At 44.4% G+C, this 24,335-nt stretch overlaps 1 protein-coding gene across 5 annotated transcripts in view; it reads left to right on the top strand.

Moving 5' to 3' along the window:
- The window catches only part of FBXO41 (F-box protein 41), a 184,279-nt gene that overhangs the window by 129,414 nt on the left and 30,530 nt on the right, over window positions 1-24,335 (top strand). For all 5 annotated transcript variants that reach the window (XM_033953771.1, XM_033953778.1, XM_033953788.1 and 2 more), the window contains 4 exons: window positions 372-613; window positions 4,656-4,771; window positions 5,615-5,767; window positions 11,792-11,887. In XM_033953771.1, coding sequence (XP_033809662.1) covers window positions 372-613; window positions 4,656-4,771; window positions 5,615-5,767; window positions 11,792-11,887 — 607 coding nt within the window. The remainder of the gene's footprint in view (window positions 1-371; window positions 614-4,655; window positions 4,772-5,614; window positions 5,768-11,791; window positions 11,888-24,335) is intronic.

Raw genomic sequence — 24,335 nt, 5'->3', positions numbered from 1 at the left:
AGCTGTTACAGAAATAATTTGTGTGAAAGAAGCGAAGAGAACACTGTGGCAGTCCTTCTTTGAGATTCAGTGGCTCATTATATTTAGCTTTTGATGGTCTTTAGGAAGACAGAGGTCTCGAATAACTTATTCTAATTGTGTTCCATGGTTTCAAGGATAACTGGAGGAAATCCATGGCTCTGCAGCTCTCAATTAGAACTGAAATAGTCAGAAGAGTGGGTGATATTAAAAATCCAAGAACTCAGACACTCAGTGTAATGTTCCAAAAGTTGAGATGCATACTGTGAGAGCCAGAGAAACCACTAGCTTGTGAATACTAAAGTGGCGTAGGCACTATGTGTCATATATCTCCATCTGTTTGTCTGACACAGCTCGGTCTGAGGGGGCTGGAGGAAAGATTGCCAAACAGGAAAGGGGCAGCCCGTCCAGGTCGAACGAGGTCATCAGCCCAGAGATCCTGAAAATGAGAGCGGCGCTCTTCTGCATTTTCACCTACCTGGACACCAAGACCCTCCTGCAAGCCGCCGAGGTCTGCAAGGACTGGAAGTTTGTAGCCCGGCATCCCGCTGTCTGGACCCGGGTACTGCTAGAGAATACCAGGGTGTCCTCCAAGGTAACGAAGGTCCGAGATGATGGCTTTTGGCGCTTCAGGGCACACCTGTTCAAGAGAGCTGTGAAATGAGAGTTGTGTCTAAACTGCATGTTAATCCCTGCTGCTGCTAAACTGATTCATAGCTCTAGGTCAGGGGTGTCAAACTCGATCACATTAAGGGCCGAAATCCAAAACACTAAGTCGCGGGCCAGACCCCGCCTAATCTCCGCCCCAGACCCCATCCCCATAATAATACTAATTATAACACCATTTTTTCCATTCATCTTTCACACACACACAATATAATCTTATTAACACATAATGGTAATGGTTAACCACAAAATTAAACTACATAAAACACACTGTATGCTTTTCAACATTCATTCCTACCAGAACACAGATAACCCCTAAGCAAATACAGGACCAAAAACTAAAAGTACTAATATATTTTAAAAAAGCACCCTAAGATTCAAGTTTCTGCATGCAGTACAACCCCCAGAGAAAAAGAAACAAATGTATTTCTTCCTGAGCAGTGCAAAATGCTCAAAACTGACCCAATTCGAACTTGAAAATAAAACCATTCCCCCTACCTGTGTTGGCTCCCTCCCTCCATGCTGTGCCTCCCTCCGGCAGGTGTCTAACCTTCTGGCCGGCTCCAACCTGGCTGTTTTACGCGGCCCAAGGTCCAAGGCCCCCCCCCCCCGCCCCCAATCCGGTGTTATCTTGTGGCCGGTTCCTTCTTCCTCACAGCTGTAGTTTGCACAGAGCCGCATGCAGCAGCAAATCGTACATCCTGCACCTGAACAGGAAGCCTTCTCTCTGACATTGTACATTAGAGGGAATGCTTCTGGATGAGGTGTGGGATGCAGGAGGAGCCACTGCATGCAGCTCCATGCACACTCTGGCTGTGAGGAGGCGGGAGCTGGCCAAAAGGGGCATCGGACCGCATAAAATGACCAGGCAGGCCGGATTTGGCCTGCAGGTCTTGAGTTTGACACCTATGCTCTAGGAAATCTGAGAGAGCTACGCCATTACTGATGAAATTACACTGTCTTTGTTTTGAAGCAAGAGGAATGTTTATTTTGGCATATGTAAACAATGGTCAGATACTTGTATGTTTAACAGAGCTAATTATATTCCAGATCCTAGACGATTGTCATCTCTATTAGGGTTTTCTAGCTTCAAAGGTGTATGTTTTAAGAAAGTTTTCAGTATCTCTTTTTTGTATCAGATTGCTTTGATATGGAACGAACTTCCTATAGCTGATAAATACACTTCTCCCTCTGTATCCACGGGGGTTAGGGGCAGAGCCGGCCCGCAAATAATATTCGGGCCGGTTCTGTCCCTAACCCCCGCTTCCCCGGCTATTTTAAGCCCTGTAAGCCCCCCCTTAAGCCTTACCTGGTGGTCTAGCGGGTTTTCGGGGCAGGAGCGATCTTCCCACGCTCCTGCCCCGTGCAGATCGCTCATAGGAAATGGCTGCCTTGAGCTCCCGTCGTAGTCTCGAGAGACTATGGGAGCTCAAGGCAGCCATTTCCTATGAGCAATCTGCATGGAGCAGGAGCATGGGAAGATCGCTTCTGCCCCGAAAACCCACTAGACCACCAGGTAAGGCTTAAGAGGGGGCTTACAGAGCATTAAAATAGCCTGAAAAATTAAAAAAAATTTTTGTATTAAAATTTAGAATAACCGAATCCACAGATGCTGAAACCGCGGAATTCGGAGGGGGAAGTGTAAGAACACTCCTAAATTTTTTTGTAAAAGTTTGAAAGCGTTTTTTTTTTTTTTTTTTTTTTAAGAAATATTATGCTTTTAAGTAGAGCTTGTTATAGCTTTTTATTAGTTCTTAGTGTACTATTTGTTGCCAAGTAGAAATCTTTGTATAATTCTTGCTTAGCTGTGGGCTATGAACCTATTGGGATATAGCAATTTATACGTAAATTGTAGAATAGAGCAGAATAGACTAGAGTGACTTTGAAGCAGAATAAATGAGTGGCTAGCAAACTGATAGGAGTCACAGTGCTGACTGGGAGAATTTGCTTTAAAAAAATTATTGCTTATTTAAAAAAAAAAAAAGAAAAAATACAGTACAAAGGGATTTCTTATCACAGTATGCCAGCTAGTTTATAACAAAAGTAGAATTGTATGCCAGAATCTTTGGTGAGTATATTGCATTACAGTTATCCTTTCTGCAAAATCATTTTTATGAGCATACCACAAAATGCTTCATGATACAAGGTAAAGATGTCAAAAAATAAAATGCATTAGCGGCCCTTGATCAGATACAACTCCCAAGTAAAAGGCAAAGTAGGAAAGGTGAATCTTGCTCAGTGCCACTGGAAAGAGTGCAGACTACTGTGGGCAATCCTCGAGTGCTCAGAGGGTGCTTTACCAGCCCAATATTAAGAGTTTGTGCTGCATAAGCAGGGCCATAGTCCCTAAAGGCAGGCATCCAGTAGAGATAGGGTTACCATATTTTTATGGCAAAAAAGAGGGCATGTGGCCCCCCCACCCCAGCCTTGCCCCAACACAGCCTCATCTCTTCTTCCCGGAGCTCAGGGCCCCATCTGGAAGACCTCTAAGCATGTGTGAATGTGATGCAATGACATCACATTCATGTGTATGTCATAGTGTCACATCACAAACATGTGTACATGCATGTGATGTCATGACAGAGCTCGGGGACACATCTGTGCATGCTCTGAGGCCCTCCAAATGTATCCCTGAGCTCTAGCAGAGCCAGGGCTGTCCAAAACATAGGCAAAGTACCAGGTTTTCTAAATCCATTTGGACACCCGGACAGTCCTCTTTTCTGAAAAGGAGCCATTCCTAACCATTTAAATAGCGCTGAATATCAGGCAAAATGTGTATCTCCTGCATTTATTGATTAGGGATGTTTTTAAAATCTGACTGGGGAAGGAAGGGAGGGGGGTGCAGTGGACCAGTCTGTGGATCATTGGGTTAGATATGAGGAGACAAGCCCAGTAAGGGGATGCCGAAAGTTATCAACATGAATACTGAAATCACAGCACAAAGATTCATCGGAAGTACTTAGGTATGGCGCTGAGGTCCAGGAACTATCAGAAAGGGAAAAATAGAACTTGCATGCTGTAAGAGTATATGAATGGCATTGTCCAAAATTAGATCATTGATTGGCTATTAATGGCATGCGATGTGAGACAGGTTTAGGGAAGAAACATTCAGTGAAGGTGTGATGACAAACTTGGGCACAGTTAAGGGACATGCTGCATGGTGAAAGAAAAAGAGAAAAGGGAGTGAGTGTGGCCGAAGGAACAGGCACATGGGATGGAAGTGTAAGATTATTAATGGTGCGCACACTCAGTTACGATTGCAACTTTTTTAGACTGGAGAAGAGAGGAAAGATCAGTGGCGTAGTAAGGGGGGAGACAAGCGGGCAGTCTGCCCTGGGCACCTCATTGGTGGAGGCTCCGCCTCCCCTTCTCTCCACCCCCTGCCTCTTCCCATTCCTCCCATCCACTCGCGAGCCCCCCTTCCCTTCCCCTCTCCCATACCTCTAGTTGATGTTGTTGTTTGCGATTGTCAACAACATGCTCTTCGCAACCCCGTCAGCTCTCCGGCTGATATCGTTTCCAGGTGCAGCGCATAGGAAGTGACTTCAGAGGGAGAGTCGATGGGATCACAAGGAACACATTGTTGACCGCTGCTGGCAACATCTTTGACTAGAGCTACAAGGGAAGGGGGGGCGCGTGCAGCAGGCAGGAACGGGGGGTGGCGGAGATGAGAGCGGGGGAGGGGCACTATCTCTCACCCTCGCGACACCACTGGGAAAGATAAAAAGTGAGATGATCAGACAATGAATACTGAGCAGAGAGAATGAGAGAAGGAAGACATTAGCTCAGTTACCTGTGAAGAGCCTTTTTCAAACTGTGTGTTTACCTCTGATATTGTGCCGGATTTTGTTTTGAAAGAATTTATGGAAATAAGACATTTTCATTGCTTTCTTTCTCGGTCTATAAATCAGTGCATCAAATTTTCCCGCCACCATCTTACATTTAACCCACTGCCTCTTCCCTCCTTATAGTTCCTGGTGACCTTGTCACAATGGTGCACCCAGGCCCATTCCCTGACCCTTCAGAACCTAAAGCCCCGGCAGAGGGGAAAGAAAGAGAGCAAAGAAGAGTTCATGAAAAGCACACGGTAAGAATTACATGCAACAGTCCCAAATAACAAATGTGATAGCTTAATACTCAATCGGGTGGGGGGTAATATTCAGTGGCGCCATATCTGATTAATATTAGTTGGATATTCGGCAACTTGTGGGTTAAGGCTGTGCTGCTGCATATAGCATGTTTTAAAGATATCTGGATATCCTCGGCCCCACTATGTTTGCAGTCACACTTAGGGCTCCTTTTACGAAGCCGTGTTAATGGTTTAGCGCGCGTAATAGCGCACGTTAAACCGCTGGCTGCGCTAGCCGCTACTGCCTCCTCTTGAGCAGGCGGTAGTTTTTCAGATAGCGCGGGGGCTAGCGCGTGATGAAAAGTCCCGTGCGATAAAGCCGCTAACGCGGTTTCATAAAAGGAGCCCTTGACTACATTAGTTTATTTGAATAGCATGAAATTATTGGCCACCCCCAGCATGCTGATTTCCTTCTAATATTTAGATGCTGTTGTTAAGATATAATATTTTCAACAAGCTCATGCTGTTTTGGCATAGGTCCCATTTTATGCAATGAGACCTAGGTACTAATAACTGGGGTTAACACTAAATAGCAGGACTATGTTGATAACTTCCCCCCAAGCCTACAGGAGAGATATAAATACTAAAATATCCCACTGGGACATTAACCCCAAACCACTACCATAGACGTTTGTAATTTATCTTAGAACTGAGCAAGTTTATAACTCCTTGGTACTTGACCTACCTCTTTCTTGTTGGCTGTGGTCGCATCTCTGTGTGTTCTCCCTCTGCTGGTTGGGGCTGGCATGGAATTATGCTGATATTTCTTTTGGTTGCCATCCCCTGCTGGTTTCTCTCTAGGGGCTGCCTTGAAAGCGGGCTGGAGTCCTTGCTGAAGTCTACCGGTGCCAATCTGCTGATTCTCCGCATCTCCCACTGCCCCAACATCCTGACAGATCGCTCTCTCTGGCTGGCGAGCTGCTACTGCCGGGCGCTACAGGCTGTCACGTACCGGTGGGTTAAAATTGTTAGCATGAGATCAAAGAGAATGCCTAATTCCCAATATGGCACATTTCATAAATTAGTGGAACCAATGTGTTTGTTTGGATTTAGCTCGCACCTTTTTCAGTAGTAGCTCAAGGTGAGTTACATTTAGGTACTTTGGGTATTTTCTTGTCCCTGGAAGGCTCACAATCTAAATTTGTACCTAGGGCATTGAGGGAAGGTGAGGTTAAGTGACTTGCCCAAGATCATGAGGAGCAATAGCTCACTTTGAACCAGACTTCCCTGGTTAAGAGCCTGGTGTTATAACCACAAGAGTTGGTCTGTCATTTGTGACCACATCAGACATGTCAGTGGCATATCCCATATCACTGTATGTCGTTATCAAATGAAAACCAAACAGAAAAAATGCCACTTTGTGGTTTTTCTTCAACGATAATATTGTGCACTCTTTGCACAGAGTGTGCACTATTTGGAAAGAGATTGTACTCTTCCTAAAGAGTGCACGTTGTTAGCAATGAATGTGCACTCTTTTCCCAATGCCGCATGTTTGCGTGGTTCTATCTGGAAGAGTGCACATTATTTTTACTAATAGTGCACACTCAAGAGTGTGCCCTCTTTCCAAAACAGTGCGTTCTCTTTAGGAAGAGTGTTTACTCTTGACAGCATTAATCATGGAACAAAAGCACCCATAGAAGAATATGAACAAAATTAACATTCTTGTAAAATGACATGGGAAATAACATGACACAAAAATTTTCCTGGCTGCCCATTCCCCACCAGCCACGCCTCCACTTTGCATCCTGTAACTCTTCTTTTACAAGCTAAGTTCCCTCATACAAAAATACTGACCCAACCTGATTTTCAAACAAAATTAAACTATAAAAATTAATTAATGTATTTTCGCTCCATAAGACGCACATCCCCCCCCCCCCCACCAAAAGTGAGTGGAAATGTCTGTGCGTCTTATGGAGTGAATGTAACCACTAGCCCCCACCCCACCCCCGGAGAGAACGAGTCTACTTGAAACAGTAACGTTTTAACGGGTCGTGCGCACAGTAGCAGCATGCTGGCTTCCCTCTTGGGCTGAGACTCCATTGTGTTAAAGGGCGTGTGGAGACAGGCAGCTACGAACCGGTTGGGAGAAGCGCGCGGCTGGGGAGTGATGTCAGTGCGCCATGAGCCTGGGTCCTGCTGTGCCCGAGAACAGTGTCTGCCGAGGACACTCTGGGCTGTGAGGAGCATTGGGGCGGCTCTGCTGGTCTCCAGTCTGGAAGGTGATCGCTTTGCCTAGGAAGCCTTCGCTTTCTGCTCTCATTCTTCACTATCGGGCCTTCATCTTCCTGAGCACTGGGAGCCGGGAATCTCCGGGCAGCGGCATTGGGACTCTATCGAGTTCATCCCGGGACTGAAAGAGTGGCGTCTGCCCAACTAAGCTGCATCCTATCTGGCTGACTCAACTTCCCAGGCTGTGGGCAGGGACATTAGGGAGGGCAGACTGGATGGGCCGTGGCCCTTATCTGCCGTCTATTTCTATGTTTCTATGAGTTGTTACCACCACTGGAAGAATAGAGAGATTTGAAGGACTGGGGGTGGGACAGAATTCTGAGAAGGTAATGAACTCAGAGGGGGAGGAGGTGGTACCAAAGGGCTGAAAGAACTGGAGTCTGGGGGAGGGAAGGATGAGTTTACTATTAAAGATCTGGCAGATCCCAGGGATTCCAGCAAACCATCTTTTACACTGTGCCTACACACCATGCCTGCACATTACTGGAGCCACTCCTCTGCTTGTATGCTGGCTCTGTGTGACACACTTCTGGGGTGTTCACACACCGGTTGAGAACCACTGCAGTAAAGTTACCTGAATCTGTCTGTTCCTTTGTCAGTATCAGTCTGCTGTACTTGCCTTCCCCATTTGCAGCTGCTAGGCTACAGCAAGGATATTCTTAATTAAAGAACTAATCCTAACTAACAATCCAGGGCTCCTCTTCATCGCTGAAACCTGGTTAAAAGAGCCCAACAGTCCAGAGCTACCCCACCTTTGCCCAATGGGATACAGCATTATCCACATTCCCAGGCAGGACAAGTGAGGAGGTGGTATAGCCATTATCTACAGAAGCTCCTTCAGCCTAACACTGATTGACTCTGCCATTCACCCAGACCTCGAATACATAACCATACATAAGACAAGTCTAGTATCACCAAAAACAGCCTCTGCTTTCTGTTGGTATATCACGCTCCTGGCCCCCAACCAATCGATAAGACCAACTTACAAGAAATTATCTCCAACCTTACCCTCCAACATACCAGTCTTCTTATACTTGGTGACATAAATATCCCCCTTGAAGCCTCCGACTATAATGCTACTCAAATGGAAAAGAATGCTGAGTGTCTGATTGCCTCAAGGTAAGCTTTGGAAGGGGGACGGACCAGACGGTTAGTGTCTAGGAAACAAAGACATCTTGTTGGAGTGTAGGGTGTGATCAGATTGGACAGACAGGAGGGGATACCTTGGTGAAGCACCATATGATCTAAGCAGAGAATCTTAAATTGAAAACGATGGGAAAGGGGTAACTAATAAAGGTACTTCAGAAGTGGGGTACAGTGATCGTATGGACCTGTATTACATGGGGAGCCTGTTGTGACCCTTCAGTCTCATCTCTTCCCCCCCCCCCCTCTCAAATAATAATCTTCTGTAGTTGTGCTATGTTTAAGTGCCGTTTCCATCTGGAACTTCCTCTTCTCCATCCTGTCTTAGTCATTTTCTATTTAGGGCACCAGCAGCACTGAATGTTTAGCACCACCTTGGGCTTTTTCCGCATGTTAACTTGTCATTGTCAGCTCCTACTATTTGATTACGCAAAAGCTTGACAGATTGGGGAATTCTAGCAGGGTAGGGGCTCCCATAGGAGAGGCACAAGCTTCTCTCCAGAGAATATGTTTTTTCAGGTGAGAAATCAAATTTGCATATTGTATTTCAATCAGAAAATCAAGTTTGTGGTGGTGGTGGTGGTCTGGCAGCAGACTGGCAACTGTGCGACAAGTGTGTGCATGTGTGTATTTAAAGATTATTGCAGCTTTGGATATTAGTCATTGGGAATCCTATCTCCTGGAGCTAGAGAGAATACTTACAAAAAGCGGGTCAGATCATTTAGCCAGTTTAATTTCCCAAGTGGATGAATAGCCAGTCTGGATGTATTCTGATAGCTGAATACATTTTGTTCTGCTAATACACTGCACTAAAAGTACTTTCAACCAGGGCAAAAATCTGAATGCTATAAAATGGAGAGGTTTATTTCTTCTTTAATAAAAGTCTGATATCATATCAAAGGTGCACTGAACACTCATCTGGGAGAGGTTCCCTTGGTCACCAGTAATACTTGTATTTCCCATTTTGAGAAATTCACTCTTAATCATCTCCTGAAAGTTGCAAAACTTAATTCTAGAGTGTATGAATGGATGCCTCTGATTCCATGTTATTTTCAAAATGTTCTATCCTTCAGGGCCCCTCTTACATAGCCACTGTAATGATGCTGCCGCAGTAAATACACTGAAGCCCACGGGCTTCGATGCATTTACCCCCATAGCATCGCTACTGTGGCTTTGTAAAAGACCCTGTCAGTTAGCCAATATCATAAATCCACCAAAAGGCAGTTATTCTATATAGAGCTGGATTAACCCTATACTGGACCCTAACCAAACATACTTTTTTTGTCTATTTTTTCTTTCGTTATGATTTTATGACATTCCTTTCCTCTCTGGTTTAGATTGTAAACTACTTTGAGCGCCCCCTCTTCTAGCAGTACACCATGTACCTTGTAAACAATAAATAATTTGTATACCCCTAGCACAAATCTTCATTTACTTCTATCACCATCTCCCTCATCCTGAGTCACATGAGTGTGGCATAGTGGTTAGAGATACAGTGTGAGTTCAAACCCCACACTGCCCCTTATGATCCTGAGCAAATCACTTAATCCCTCGACTGTCCCATGTATACTTACAGACTGTGAGCCTGCTGGGACAGATAGGGAAAAATTCCAAGTGGTATATAAATCCCATTAGAGCAGTGATGTCTAGAATGGAGTACCCCCAAAGTAAAGAATGACACGGGGACAAATTTGCCCCCTCCCCCACAGGAACTCAGTTTCACTGTCCTGTCCCCATGAGTTTTGCGCTATCCCTGTCCCTGCCCCATTCTTGTAAACTCTGCCTTAACCGCACAAGCCTTGAAAACTTATGATTTTAAAGTGTTTGAAGCTTGTGCAGATGAGGATGGAGCTTGCAGAAATGGGGCAGGGACAGGAAAAGAACTCACGGGGACGGGAAAATGAGTTCCCGCGCGGATGGGGAATGTCATTCTCTACCCCAAAGAGTGAGAAATGGGCAAGGTGTAGAAAATACAGATTTACAAAATTTTGTATGTGAAAAAAAACTTCACAAATAGAAGATGTAAAAAAAAGGGGAAGATGTAAAAAAAAGTTATTTAGCTTTCTTTGGTGCTTCTGAAAGGATACAGATAAGAGTGGAGGCAGTATTAGGACAGTGTACAAAGGTAATTTGTCCAGTTCTCTTCATTTAGTATGCACACAGGTACATTTGTATTTCCATTCTAGGTCAAACAGAAACATACATATATGCTTGCATTCTTGCTCTTCATCATTACATTATGTAATCCCTTTTAATGCTCTGTAAACCGCTAAGAAATTTTGATTTGGTGGTACACTTCTCCCTCTGAATCCACGGTTTCAGCATCCATGGATTCAGTTATTTACGATTTTTTTTTTTTTTTGGGGGGGGGCGATTTTAATTGTTTCACCTATTTTTAAGCCTTACCTGATGGTCTAGTGGGTTTTCGGGGCAGGAGCAATCTTCCTACGCTCCTGCCCCATGCAGATCACTCATAGGAAATGGCTGCTGTGAGCTCCCGTAGTCTAGTCTCTCGAGAGACTACGGGAGCTCAAGGCAGCCATTTCCTATGAGTGATCTGCACAGGGCAGGAGCATAGGAAGATTGCTCCTGCCCCGAAAGCCCGCTAGACTACCAGGTAAGGTTCAGGATGCCGGGAGGGAGGTGGGGGTGGGTCAGAGCCGGCCTAGAAGTTATTTGCGGTTTTTCACACTTCACGGTCCGACTCTGCACTTAACCCCCGTGGATACGGAGGGAGAAGTGTATAACAAATTGTTAATAAACTTGGCACGCACACACATTTACACTTACTTTTGCTCTTCAGATAAAAACTGCTCATAGTTGGGGCCTAATTTTATCATTCAGAGGTTTTCACTAAGAGGGTTGAGGTGGGAACTCCTTACCCAGTAGAGCTTACAATCTAATCAACAGAGAAACAGGACAGGAGTTTCTCAGAGAGGGAATGATAAAACAGGAATGAGTGTTTTACACATGAGTAGGAGTTAGAGTTAAAAGCAATCTCGAAAAAGTGACCTTTTAGCTTAGATTTGAATACTGCCAGAGACAGAGCTTGACATACGGTCTCAGGCAGTCTGTTCCAAACATAAGATTCAGCAAGAAAAGAGATGTGGTCTGGAATTGGCAATAGAGAAGAAGGGTACAGATAGGAGAGACTTACCCAATGAGCTACGATTAAATATTTCTTCAGCAAAGATAGCAACAATTTGTATTTTTTGTGTCCTCTCTTTTGTCTCCACAAATATGGTAACCCTAGCCATGGTTGTCCTTCTCTTAGCTTTGACTGGGATGTTGAGTCTGCAGAGGGGAAAGACAGACTTTAAGTGCAGGCAGCAGGTATATAATATGCAGCCTTGTTGCCATAAAATATAACTCCCCCATACAGAATAATCATATTTTCTCAGGTTAAGTAAATACATTTATCTGGATATGTTGAAGTAAATTTTGTACATAGCCAGTTCTGCCAGTCCCCAATTATAAGGTGTGGGTAAAATGCCTGGTAATTTACTTGACACAGTTATAAGGGAAGTAATAAAACTGTGCAGATGCATGAAAAAAATAGTAGTGAAATGTTCTGAATTTAAATCTGACACCTCTGTATCGTTACAGGAGCTCTACAGATCCTGTGGGCCATGAAGTGATTTGGGCACTGGGTGCTGGCTGCAGAGATATTATCTCCCTACAGGTGGCACCACTGCACCCTTGGTAAGAGCAGTATCATGCTGGTTTGTGCACAAAGGAGAATGAGGGAATGACAATTAGGGAAAGTTAAAACTAATGGAAATTTTAAAATACTGTTACAGCCTCTGTAAAGAGCTTGGCTATATCATTCTGCAGTTTAAACCATAGATCAGGTGTGTAGCCAGACTTCAGGTTTGGGGGGGATTGAGTCCAGAGTGTGGGGGGGGGGGCAAAAATTATACTCCATTACTCTCTTCCCCCTCCACAACTCCTCATACCCGGGCTGGCGGGGGTCCCCAAATCCTGCCAGCCGAAGCCTTCCTTCAGTCAACATTGGTTTTCTTGAGCTACCATGCTGTTTGTCCTGCTCCTCCCTTCCCCCTCCCTGCACACATATTTGGTTTTGATGAAACTGAGCATGTTCAAGGGAGGTCCACCCTCTGTGCATTCAAAGTTTTCATGCATGCTTTGGGGGGGGGGTGTTGAGCAGGGCAGGCAGCGCTACGGCTGACGAAAATAAGCATCATCTGGAGGAGGCCATCTGCTGGTGGGACACAGAGACCCCTGCCAACCAATTTGTGGGGAGCTCAGGCCCCCCAAGTCTTCCACCCGGTGACGGGACTAAATCACGCGAGACAACGGCGTGCCGACAACTGAGCGCAGACAACTGAGCGCAAGGTTGACGGCGCGCCGAAGAAAAGCACTATTTTAAAGGGCTCCGACGGGGGGTGTGGGGGGGAACCCCCCCACTTTACTTAACAGACATTGCGCTGGCGTTGTGGGGGGTTTAGGGGGTTGTAACCCCCCACATTATACTTAAAACTGAACTTTTTCCCTAAAAAACATGCAAGAAGTTCGGTTTCAAGTATAATGAGGGGGGTTACAACCCCCCACAACGCCAGCGCGATGTCTGTTAAGTAAAATAGGGGGGTTCCCCACCAACACCCCCCGTTGGAACCCTTTAAAATAGTGCTTTTCTTCGGCGCGCCGTCAACCTTGCGCTCAGTTGTCGGCGCGCCGTTGTCTCGCGTGATTTTGTCTATGAACCCTTCCACCCAATAGCTACACCACTGCTATAGATCCACCAAGTTCAGCCTTGCTTTGGTTTTAGATCTGTCTGGCAGTTTTCTTCTCTGTCAGACAGCATCAAGCTATTCCCCAGCAACTGTGTTAATCTGAAGGATGCTAAGAAAAAACATAGATGGTGCATCTGTAGCAGGTATTTTGCTTTGATCTTGTGTGTGGGTGGCTCAGATTTCAGATGCAACCTTCTTGCCTATTTACAGGGGTTAACACTGCAATATCTCGGCACTGGCTCACATATGGAGAAATACGAGGGGGTTCTGAAAAGTTCTCAGCCCAACCAACCAACTTCCTAAATTCTGAGTGTTGTTTTGCCACTTTAGCTGAAAAGAGTATTATCTTATTTCATTAAGTGCCAATTTGCAGAAACCTATATTTTGACATTGTTTCAGAACCCATATCCATATCATTCTCTTCTTGGCTGGGCTGAGAACTTTTCAGCACCCCCTCATAACAATTCAGTTATATGACTGTTTCTAGGGGGAGGTTTTAAGACTAAGGGATAAGAACATAAGAATAGCCTTACTGGGTCAGACCAATGGTCCATCAAGCCCAGTAGCCCGTTCTCACGGTGGCCAATCCAGGTCACTAGTACCTGGCCAAAACCCAAGGAGTAGCAATATTCCATGCTACCGATCCAGGGCAAGCAGAGGCTTCCCCCATGGAGGAAAAGTTGCTAGAAAATATAATTTTAAATCCATGCTGAGGCAAAGGTTAATAGAAAAATATTCAACGAAGCCCTTTCAGATCTGTCTTATATTTCCACCTGTCACTGAACTGTTATTTTTTTGATGAGGTGATTTTCTGCATGGCTTCCCCTTTCCTTGGGTTGCTATAAATAAAAGGAGACATAACCCCTTAGCCACAGGAAAGCTAGTCTAAAACGACCCATGGTCTCTGTCTCTTGTTAATGCAACTTTCCTTTGTAACTATTTATTGTAACAATAACTAAGCCCTGAAATTTGAAAACGTGAACCTAATCTTATAGGAAGGCCATCTGTTTTACTAAAATGGGAGTACCTGATTGGGGGTTTGTAGCTAGGGTGCAAACGCAGATAACAAAGGGAGTCAGCTGGAACCATGCAGAAACTGGTCCAGTGAGATGGACACGTCCTGTTCCCAAAGTGGGAATATCTGTGCTGTTATACTGTACCACTGAGGACTTGAAAAGCAAAACAGGAGTATCATACAGAAGCAATGAAATAATACTTTTTATAGTGCAATAGATGTGTCATTCTGGACAGACAAGTAATATCCCCATGCTTGTGAAGCGTGCAGAAAGAATCCAATCTAGCTTTTGAATCCCTCCTCCACTGCTCCCTTCAATTTTTCCTTTTGCACACGAGCCGGAAGGAGTCTTTCTGATCTGCTCTGTATATTTCTTTATTTTTTTCAGTCTTTTTCTGTTCATTCCGTGAATTTTTGACAGTTTTTGGTGCTCAGAGATCCCCTCTTAGGGTTCAGCTGTGCCTGCATTGAGGAGAAGCAAACTGAGGTCTGCAGCTGACAGACCAATCACCCTGTGGTACCTGTTGACCAGTCTGCAGAAGATTTTTTTTGAGCTTGGAGCATTGCTTGCCTACTGCTTCACAGGGACTTGAGAACAGGCTGTCAGGCATCTGTAGGGGGTCAGCAGGGTTTCACAGGATTCCAGCTGAGTTTTGCCTCCCCTCCCTTTCGTTTCCATTGGTCCATGGGGGTGCAAGGCTCAGTCTGACACTGGCCCAACTGGCAGTCTGAAGATTCGGTGTTGGAGGAGCGGTTCATTTTTAGGCAGTGATTTCCTTAGATCACTTTGGACCTTTGGAGCTGAGGCAGGCTGCAGCACATTTCCAGCACAGGTCACAGTAAGTAAGGCTGTTACAGCCTGTGAAGAAAATCACAGGGGGGGGGCCATCATAACCAGTTTTTTTAGGTTTCTGCCCCTTCCCTGTTAAATCATAAATCGCTGTTTTTTTATTTCAATTAAAGTATTTTGGAACCGTTTTTTTGCACCAAAATGCTGCTGTGGTGTCCATCTTAGATTTCCCAATTTTTTTTTTTCAGAGCTCTCCAGAACCTTCAGATCACCTCGCTTTGCCTCAAAACTGACTGGTATGGAGTCCTCTTGCTCCTTTATCCTCTGCTCATGCCAGGTTTGTGCTAGATGTGCGTCCGAAGAGCACCCTTGCACCACGTGCCACACAGCACGTGAATGGGGTGGAAGGAGAGGTTGGCTTAGCTTCCCCTTTGCTGTTTAGGGCTGAAGAATGGTCAGAGGGTCTATCAATTGGGAGTACATCCCTTCCAGAGCCCCAGAATGGCGATCGTTCTAAGTGCAGGAGCATGGAGACCATGGAGCCCAAGAGATGCAAGCTGAAGTCATCTAAAGGAGACTCCTTACAGATAGGGTACAGATAGGAGAGACTTACCCAATGAGCTACGATTAAATATGGCATTTTCTCCAGAATTTGTCAATCTGATATGGAAATCTTATCTGAATGGATGAGATTCCCAGGGGAAGTCTGGCAGCGCAACAGGAGGCACCTGAGGAGGCTCCCAGGGCGAATAGACTTCGGTGTCAGAACCTGGCTAGGATCCAATTGACCTTTCCGAGGGAAACTCAGATGATAAGGAGTCTATTTGTATTCCTTTGCTGTCAAACAATGAGCCCTTCCTATCGGAAGATGCAGGATTGCAGACCGGTATGAGTGCACAGGATACGGTGGCGGCCCTCGATCAAGGAGATGACCCCATGGTACACTGGATGTTCAGACCCTCAGATCTGGTTGAGCTTATTGAGGACTCTTTGTGGGAGTTAAACTTGGACTCCCAGTAAGTCTCCTCTGCTCCTTGGTCTATAATGAGTGGAGTGAGAGCCCAGTCTTCCTCGTTTTCCTGGAATCCTGACATCAGTGTATTAGTCATAGAACATTAGAATGCTCCTGAAGAGTCCCTTAAAGTAGCCAAGACAATGGCTCAGCTGTTTCTGATTGCACAGAAGTGTCAGCAGCTGTTCACTCAGCTCAAAGTAAGATTCCTTAGTAGCGCAGGTAACCAAATGCACATCCCTACCAAATGAGGGAGGCATGATATTAAAGGATCTGCAGGTTCGCAGAGTGGATGTGATTCTTAAAAAACAATTTGATGGACTAGCCTTGGGAATCAAGGCAGCTGTAGAAGCTTCCTTTGTAACATGTGCTTGTCATACCAGGTTGCAGGGGCTTGAGCTGGCCAATGGCAAACCTCTGTACCATCTCCCATTAGCAGGAATGGCCTATGTAGCCAATGCTCTCTTCAACATCATCAGAGTCATGAGCAAAGTTTCGGCTTATTCGATCTCAGCCTGTAAAATGCTCAGGATCAGGCAATGGACTGGAGATTCCTCCAAGGCTACCCTCAAAATACTTCCTTTCAAGGAACAAATGTAGTTCAGAAAGGGACTGAACAGTCTCATGATTAGCGTGGCAGATTGTTGGCCAAAATCTCTACCTGACCGCAGAGGCCCCAGGCAGTCTAATTTTCATGGCTCCATGTGCTTTTGATAATACTCAGGTGGAGCCTCTTCTCAGAGATCCTTCCAGAGAACCAAACAGAGATTCTCTGGTAATCTTAGATGTTACAGCTTTATAAACCATGATACCAACGCAGGGAGAGATAGATCTTTTACAGAACATCTTTACGCGAATACAGCGTGGTAACAGAATACCTGCCTATTTTTTATTGGAGCTGGCCAAATTAATACTCACATGTAGTTATTTTTGGCATCAAGGTAGCTTCTATAGACAAATACATGGGATTGCTATGGGAGCATCTCTGGCCCCATCTCTGGCCACCTTATATATGACTGAATTGGAAGAACAGTATCTGTTTGGGTCCCAGTATTATTCACATATTCGTATATGGAAGTAATTTTTGGATGATGTGCTTTTGATTTGGACTTCAAGTAAAGAGTCCTTAGATGAGTTTATAACATGGTTAAATCAGATCAATGAGCACATTCAATTTACTGCCACTGTAGAGAGGGTAGAAATTTCATTTTTGGACATTAGAATAATTAAACATCACAAACAGTTGATAACCACTATCTATCGTAAACCGACTGATAGAAACAGTCTTTTAAGGTTTCATAGCTTTCATCCTTATAAACTGAAGACTAGTTTACCCATTAGTCAGTTCCTTAGATTACAAAGAATTTGTTACTCTTTAAATGAATTTAAAAACAAGCGCAGGTTATGAAAAAGCGGTTTCAGCAAAGAGGTTACCCCAACACTGTAATACGTCACGCATTACAGCTAAATATGCTCAGCGCCCCCTTCTACTTCAATATCAACAGAAATCAACTTCAGAACATATTTTCACATTCGTTCAGCAATACTCTTTCCTTGCCCCTAAGATTGGGCAAATTATATGTAAGCATTGGCATGTGGTTCAACTAATAGATAAATCTATTGATGAAGCCCCTGTATTGGCTTACAAAAGATCTAAAAAACATAGGAGAACATTTGTGAAACAGTTAGATAATACCAATGGCTCCCATAATATTTGTGGTAATTGCCAATGGTGCCAATATGCTATGATTGCAGATAGTTGGCATCACCCCATTACAGGGAAGAGATACAGGGCTAAAGAGATTACAGATTGCAACTCCTCACATGTGATTTATATTATACAATGCCCTTGCCCAAAAATTTATGTGGGCCATACCACTCGGTCTGTAAAAATTAGACTTACAGAACATAAGTTCCCCGTACACACACACACACTGAGACCTCCCATAGTTCGCCATTGGATGTCATGTAAACATAAGATGGCAGATCTTAAATGGAGAGTCATAGATGTAGTTAAGATAGGGTGGGAGGGAGGAAAGAAATTATGAGCGGATTTTAAATTTGAAAGAGTTGAAATGGATGTATGAGTTGAACAGCATGCAGCCCGATGGTTTAAACGAAACAAGTGATTGGATGCTGCTTGCCGAATGAGCGTATATGATTTCTGCTGTGTGTTAGTGATTCAATGTTGCAGTATGGAGGTATACATTTCCTCAAGTTCGGATGATGACAGCGCATGCAGGGGGTGGTTAGTTGAGATTGTGACATCATGAGGGAGGAGTATAATAAGGCTTGTGAAGAACGCCGTGGCCATATTTAACTATCAGAATGGCCGCACAATGAATGCAATGGTGAAACCTATCAGGTTAGTAAAATGGTATGTTTAACAGTAAGAGATAGGATTTGATTGAAAATTAATATGAAGGTTTTTGGTTTTGGTTTTAGTGTCAGTACTTGCCCCATCCTGAAGAAGTTTCCAAGTTTATTATGTATTTGATTAATCGCTTATATCGACTTCTAAGCGATGAACAAAAGATAAAAATATTGGGTTACAATAATCAAAGAGAAACAAATTATATAAATATGACTGACAAGACAAAATTAATTGATACAGAAGGAAGGGGTAGGTGCAGAAATACAATTTAAAAAATAGTAAAGAAGACATAAAGGAAAAACGTTAGGGAAGGGAAGAGCAATAAGTATCAGAGAATTTAGAAACCAGGGCTCACTCAAAGCACCTGATATAAACCTAATGTCTGGTTAGAGGACCAAATATAGTTTTATTAGTTGTCAAATGCATCTTTAAAAAAGAAAGCATTTTAGATTTCTCTTAAATCTATCCAAATTCAGTTCTTCTCGCAAGTGAATTGGGAGTAGATTCCATATTTGGGGGGCAGTAATGGAAAAAATAGTTTGTCGCCATGTATTAATAGTTTTTAGGGAGGGAACAGTCAGGAGATGCTGATCAGTGGATCTAAGAGAAGAGTAGGAAATCAATAATCTATGAATAAAATCAGGTGCTTTATAAAGAAGGGATTTGAAAGTCAGTAGACATAGTTTGTAAGTTATACGATGAGCAACCGGAAGCCAATGCGCTTCCTTAAGTAAAGGAGTCATATGATCAAATTTTTTAGCATTCCTTATAAGTTTAATTGAGGCATTTTGAACAATCTGCAGGCGGCAGATTTCTTTTAAGGTAATTCCTTTGAACAATGCGTTGCAATAATCCAGTTTTGAGCTCACCAGCGAATGAATTAGTATATTCAGTGATTTGGGATATAAGAATTTAGCAATTACCGAATTTGACATAATCTAAGGAAGGTAGATCTAACAATATTACTGATATGTTCATGGAAGATGAGTTTGCAGTCAAAAGTAACCCCGAGAATCTTGATGCTATTGGTCGATTGCAGGGTAGAACCTTTAATAGTAATGGGAAACGTGAGTTTGAGACCTTCTTTCCAAGGAAAGAGCATAACGTTTGATTTGTTTACGTTCAGGGCTAATCTATTTGCCTCAAGCCATTGGTGAATCATTTCAAGTTTCTCATTAATAGCTGTTGTTTCAGAGGGATTATTAGAGTCTAACTGGTGTAGCAGCTGAATATCATCTGCATAAGCAAAAACGTTGAAGATTTGAAACGCGTCGATGGGAGGCGGTACATTTAACATCTGATTATGACACTCAAAGCTAAATGCTGTAAAATTCTTTTAAAGCAATGAATTAATACAGAATGAAGAAATGAATAAATGACATAAGAAATTATTTATAAGCCCATATAATCAAGTTTACAAGAGTTATATTTATAAATATAAGATAGATAGACAAAAAAGATAGTCTCACGTTTTGGGTGAAGTCGGTGAGGAGTGCTGCTACACTGCTACACATTTACCAGAGTAGCGTTCTGAGACATCCCCAACGTGTTATGATTAATTTATTAGTTCGTTACATCTCTTGAATGTATGGTAAGTTCTAGTATTTTGGACTTTCTGTGTTTACTTATCATTAGCCTAGTACTAGTTGAATCCTAACGTAGCAGCAGCAGCAGTGGCGGTGACCAGCTTGGCAGAAGCAGTGCAGTGAACAGGCATCTCCTGGCCTGCACAGTGAACAAGTTTCTCCTGGCCTGCCCCACCGGGGCCTTCCCTCTGCTGCATCACTGATGACATCACTGATAACACAGCAGAGGGAAGTCTTAGCAGGCAGGCCACAATAAGCCTGCTCACCGCGCTGCTTCTCCTAAGCCTGTCACTGCCACCTGTGCTGCTACTTTAGGAGGCACAAAGGGATGGGGGTTGTACAGGAGGTGCTGCACTGGGGAATAGAAGGGATGGAAAGCTGCTGTACAGGGGGATGGAAGGGAGGGATGAAAAACTGCTGCACAGGGGGATAGCAGGGATGGAAAGCTGCTGCACATGGGGGGGAAGAGAGGAGAGAGGAAAAATTGGTGGAGATGGGATGGAGGAGAGGAGGGGAGAGATGCTAGAGAGGTAGAAAGGGATGAGAGGGAGTTATCCTGCATATGGTGGCAGGGAAGGAGACATGCATGGAGAAGAGAGAGGGAGAAATGTTGAACATAGGGTGGAGGGCAGGGAGAGATGGTGCATGGGGAGAGGGGTGTGCATGATAATGTAGGGAGGAAGGGAGAGATGCTGAATGAAGGGGAATAGGAAGGTTTGACTCAGGGTACAAAGCAGGGAGAGAGAGAGATGATAGACAGTGGGAAAGAAACATAAATATTGGATATGGCGATGGAAGATAGATGGTGAGCACAGAGAAAGAAGAAAATGTCAAATGGGCAGGAGACCCTGACAGTGAGTTAACAGAAGACAAACAGAAACCAGATCCTGGGACCAACATGATTTGAATAATAAAATGACCAAACAACAAAAGGTAGAAAAAATAATTTTATTTTTTGTGATTACAATATCAGATTTGAAATGTGTACCCTGTCAGAGCTAGTGTTAGACAGCGAGTGTGAGCTAGGACCTAACAGAGAGTCAAAAGGTCTTTTGTTTATTTTGTTTGCATTACAGTGCCGGCATGGGGCTGGAGAGGGCAAAGGAGGCTGGAGTGGGTGAAGAGTCTACAAATTAAACCCATCAGAACATTTGGGGAAAAAAATGCCCTATTGGGCAGGAAAAGTGAATCAAATAAAAAAATCAATTCAATAGGTCAAATCGAAACCAAATATTTTTCTGAATTAGGCAGCACTATTCCACAGGATTACAAGCCATCAGGGAATGGTCAATCTCGTGGCTCCAGATTGGCCCCACAGACCATGGTATGCAGACCTAGTGTGTCTTCAGAAAGGCGCACGTCTCAGATTGCAAGTATAACTGGACCTTTTTTCTCAGGGGCCAGTGGTCATAGAAGATCTGGATCACTTTGCTCTTATGGCATGGCTCTTGAGCGCATGGCGTTAGCACACAAAGGATATTCAGAGGTAGTCACTGCTACTCTGCTCAAAGCCATAAAGCCTATGACAGTCTAATGCATTGGTTCCCAACCCTTTCCTGGAGGACCACCAGGCCAATCGGGTTTTTGGAATAGCCCTAATGAATATGCATGGGGCAGATTTGCATGCCTGTCACCTCCATTATATGCAAATCTCTCTCATGCATATTCATTAGGGCTATCCCAAAAACTTGACTGGCCTGGTGGTCCTCCAGGATAGGGTTGGGAACCACTAGTCTAATGCATCGGTGCATTAAAGAGAAGGCAGAGCTTTTGCCTTGACAAGAGACTTAGTGACGTCCCTCAGAATCCAAGTGGCAGGACTATCTTGTTTCAGAGCTTGAGAGCATAAGGCTTCGTTAGTGTCTCATCTGGACATAGCCAGATTCCTAAATGGGGGTGCTATAACTCAGTCCCCTGGTAAAACACCTGTTTCCTTTATGGAACCATAACGTAGTTTTTGCAAGGTCTCAGTCAGACTCCATACGAGCTGCTGAAGGAAACATCCTTGATGGATCTGATGCTCAAGACAGTTTTTCTTGTGGCTATTACTTCAGCGAGAAGAGTCTCAGGCTACAGGCTCTTTCTTGCAGAGAGCCTTTCCTCAATTTCATAAAGACCAGAATTTTTTTGCGCACTGTTCTGTCCTTTTTATAGAAGGTTGTTTTGACTTTCCGTGTCAATCAAAAAGTCAGATTGCTGGCATTCCAGTTCACATACAGTAAGATCAAGGACCAGATTCTGAAGAAGTGGGATGTGAGAAGAGTTCTTCTACAATATCTTGAGGTCACCAACGAGTTCAGGGTAAATGACCATCTTTTTGTGTTCACTAGTCAGTCTAGACATGGTGCTCTGACTTCCAAGGCCACGATATCCAAATGGATCCATGGGGCCATTTCATCAGTATATATTGCCTGTGGAAAACAATCTCTGTAAAGGCACATTCAACTAGACGTATGGCTTCTTCATTGGCAGAAGCTTGGGCGGTCTCCCCAGTGGAGATTTGTAGGGCAATGACCTGGTCCACTCTATATACATTTTCCAAGTTTTACAGAGTGAATGTAGCGGCAAGGGAGGACTCTGCCTTTGGGTCCTCAGTGTTACAAGCCGGCACAGTGATCCCATCCTAGATTTCTGGAACTGCTTTTGTATGTCCCATCCATCCAGAACAGGGGTCTCCAATCTGTCGATCAAATCGGGAAAGATTCCGGAAGACTGGAAAGTGGCGAATGTTACACCGATCTTCAAGAAAAGTTCGAGGGGAGATCCGGGGAACTACAGACCGGTGAGTCTGACTTCGGTACTGGGAAAGATGGAAGAGTCACTGATAAAGGACAGCATCATTGATCACCTTGACGGACACGGGCTGATGAGGACCAGTCAGCACGGTTTTAGCAAAGGCAGATCGTGTTTGACGAACTTGCTGCACTTCTTTGAAGGAGTAAACAGACAAATAGACAAGGGCGATCCGATCGACATTGTATATCTGGATTTTCAGAAGGCGTTCGACAAGGTTCCGCATGAACGACTACTTCGGAAAATTGCAAGCCATGGAATTGAGGGTGAAATACTCACGTGGATTAAAAACTGGCTGGAGCATAGGAAACAGAGAGTGAGGGTAAATGGACAATACTCGAACTGGAAGAGCGTCACCAGTGGGGTGCCGCACGGCTCAGTGCTTGGACCCGTGCTCTTTAACATATTTATAAATGATCTGGACATAGGTACGACGAGCGAGGTGATTAAATTTGCGGATGATATGAAGTTTTTCAGAGTAGTAAAGACGCAGGGGGATTGCGAAGATCTGCAACGTGACATAATCAAGCTCGAGGAATGGGCATCGACATGGCAGATGAGGTTCAACGTGGATAAGTGTAAAGTGATGCATGTCGGTAACAAAAATCTCATGCACGAATACAGGATGTTCGGGGCGGTACTTGGAGAGACCTCCCAGGAAAGGGACTTAGGAGTTCTGATCGACAAGTCGATGAAGCTGTCCACACAATGTGCGGCGGCAGCAAAAAGGGCAAACAGAATGCTAGGAATGATAAAGAAGGGGATCACGAACAGATCAGAGAAGGTTATCATGCCGCTGTACTGGGACATGGTACGCCCTCACCTGGAGTACTGCGTCCAGCACTGGTCGCCGTACATGAAGGACACGATACTACTCGAAAGGGTCCAGAGAAGATCGACTAACATGGTTAAGGGGCTGGAGGAGCTGCCGTACAGCGAAAGATTAGAGAAACTGGGCCTCTTCTCCCTTGAACAGAGGAGATTGAGAGGGGACATGATCGAAACATTCAAGGTACTGAAGGGGATAGACTTAGTAGATAAGGACAGGTTGTTCACTTTCTCCAAGGTAGGGAGAACAAGAGGGCACTCTCTAAAGTTGAAAAGGGATAGATTCCATACAAACGTAAGGAAGTTCTTCTTCACCCAGAGAGTAGTAGAAAGCTGGAACGCTCTTCCAGAGGTTGTTATAGGGGAAAACACCCTCCAAGGATTCAAGACAAAGTTAGACAAGTTTCTGCTGAACAAGAACGTGCGCTGGTAGGGCTAGTCTCAGTTAGGGTGCTGGTCTTAGACCAGAGGGCCGCCGTGTGAGCGGACTGCTGGGCATGATGGACCACTGGTCTGACTCAGCAGTGGCAATTCTTATGTTCTTATGATTGTTTTACTGTTTTGATTGTTCAATGACTCAGGCAGCGGAATGCTTTTTTCTTGGGGGGGAACCCAAAGTTCTGCCCTAGCCCCAGCAGGATCCTGCGACATGATAACTCCCCCCACCTACTTTCCCAAGTTTCTGTAATTTTAAATCTGTAGGCAGCCACTGCGCAGCATCAACAAGCAGGCCTGCTCTGGAAATATTCATTCTACAGAGATGCTGCACGGCATCTGCCCCACAGATTTAAAATTACAGCGACTGGGAGGAGGTGGATAGGGGAGTAGAGCCATAACTGACTTTTCTGACCGCAAATTTGGGGGGGAGGCCCTGGCCCCTGTGGCCTCCCCCGTTCCAACGCCAATGCAATGACAATGTTTAATATGTTTGTTATGATTTCAGAGCAGAACAGAGTTGTACTTTGGGGAGTTTCCCTGTACTCTTCCTTCACATGTGT

This window comes from Geotrypetes seraphini, chromosome 1 (assembly GCF_902459505.1).
Source record: "Geotrypetes seraphini chromosome 1, aGeoSer1.1, whole genome shotgun sequence".
In the NCBI taxonomy this organism is placed as follows: Eukaryota; Metazoa; Chordata; class Amphibia; order Gymnophiona; family Dermophiidae; genus Geotrypetes; species Geotrypetes seraphini.
The sequence above is the reverse complement of the archived record's forward strand: the minus strand, read 5'-3'. Positions and strand labels throughout refer to the sequence as shown.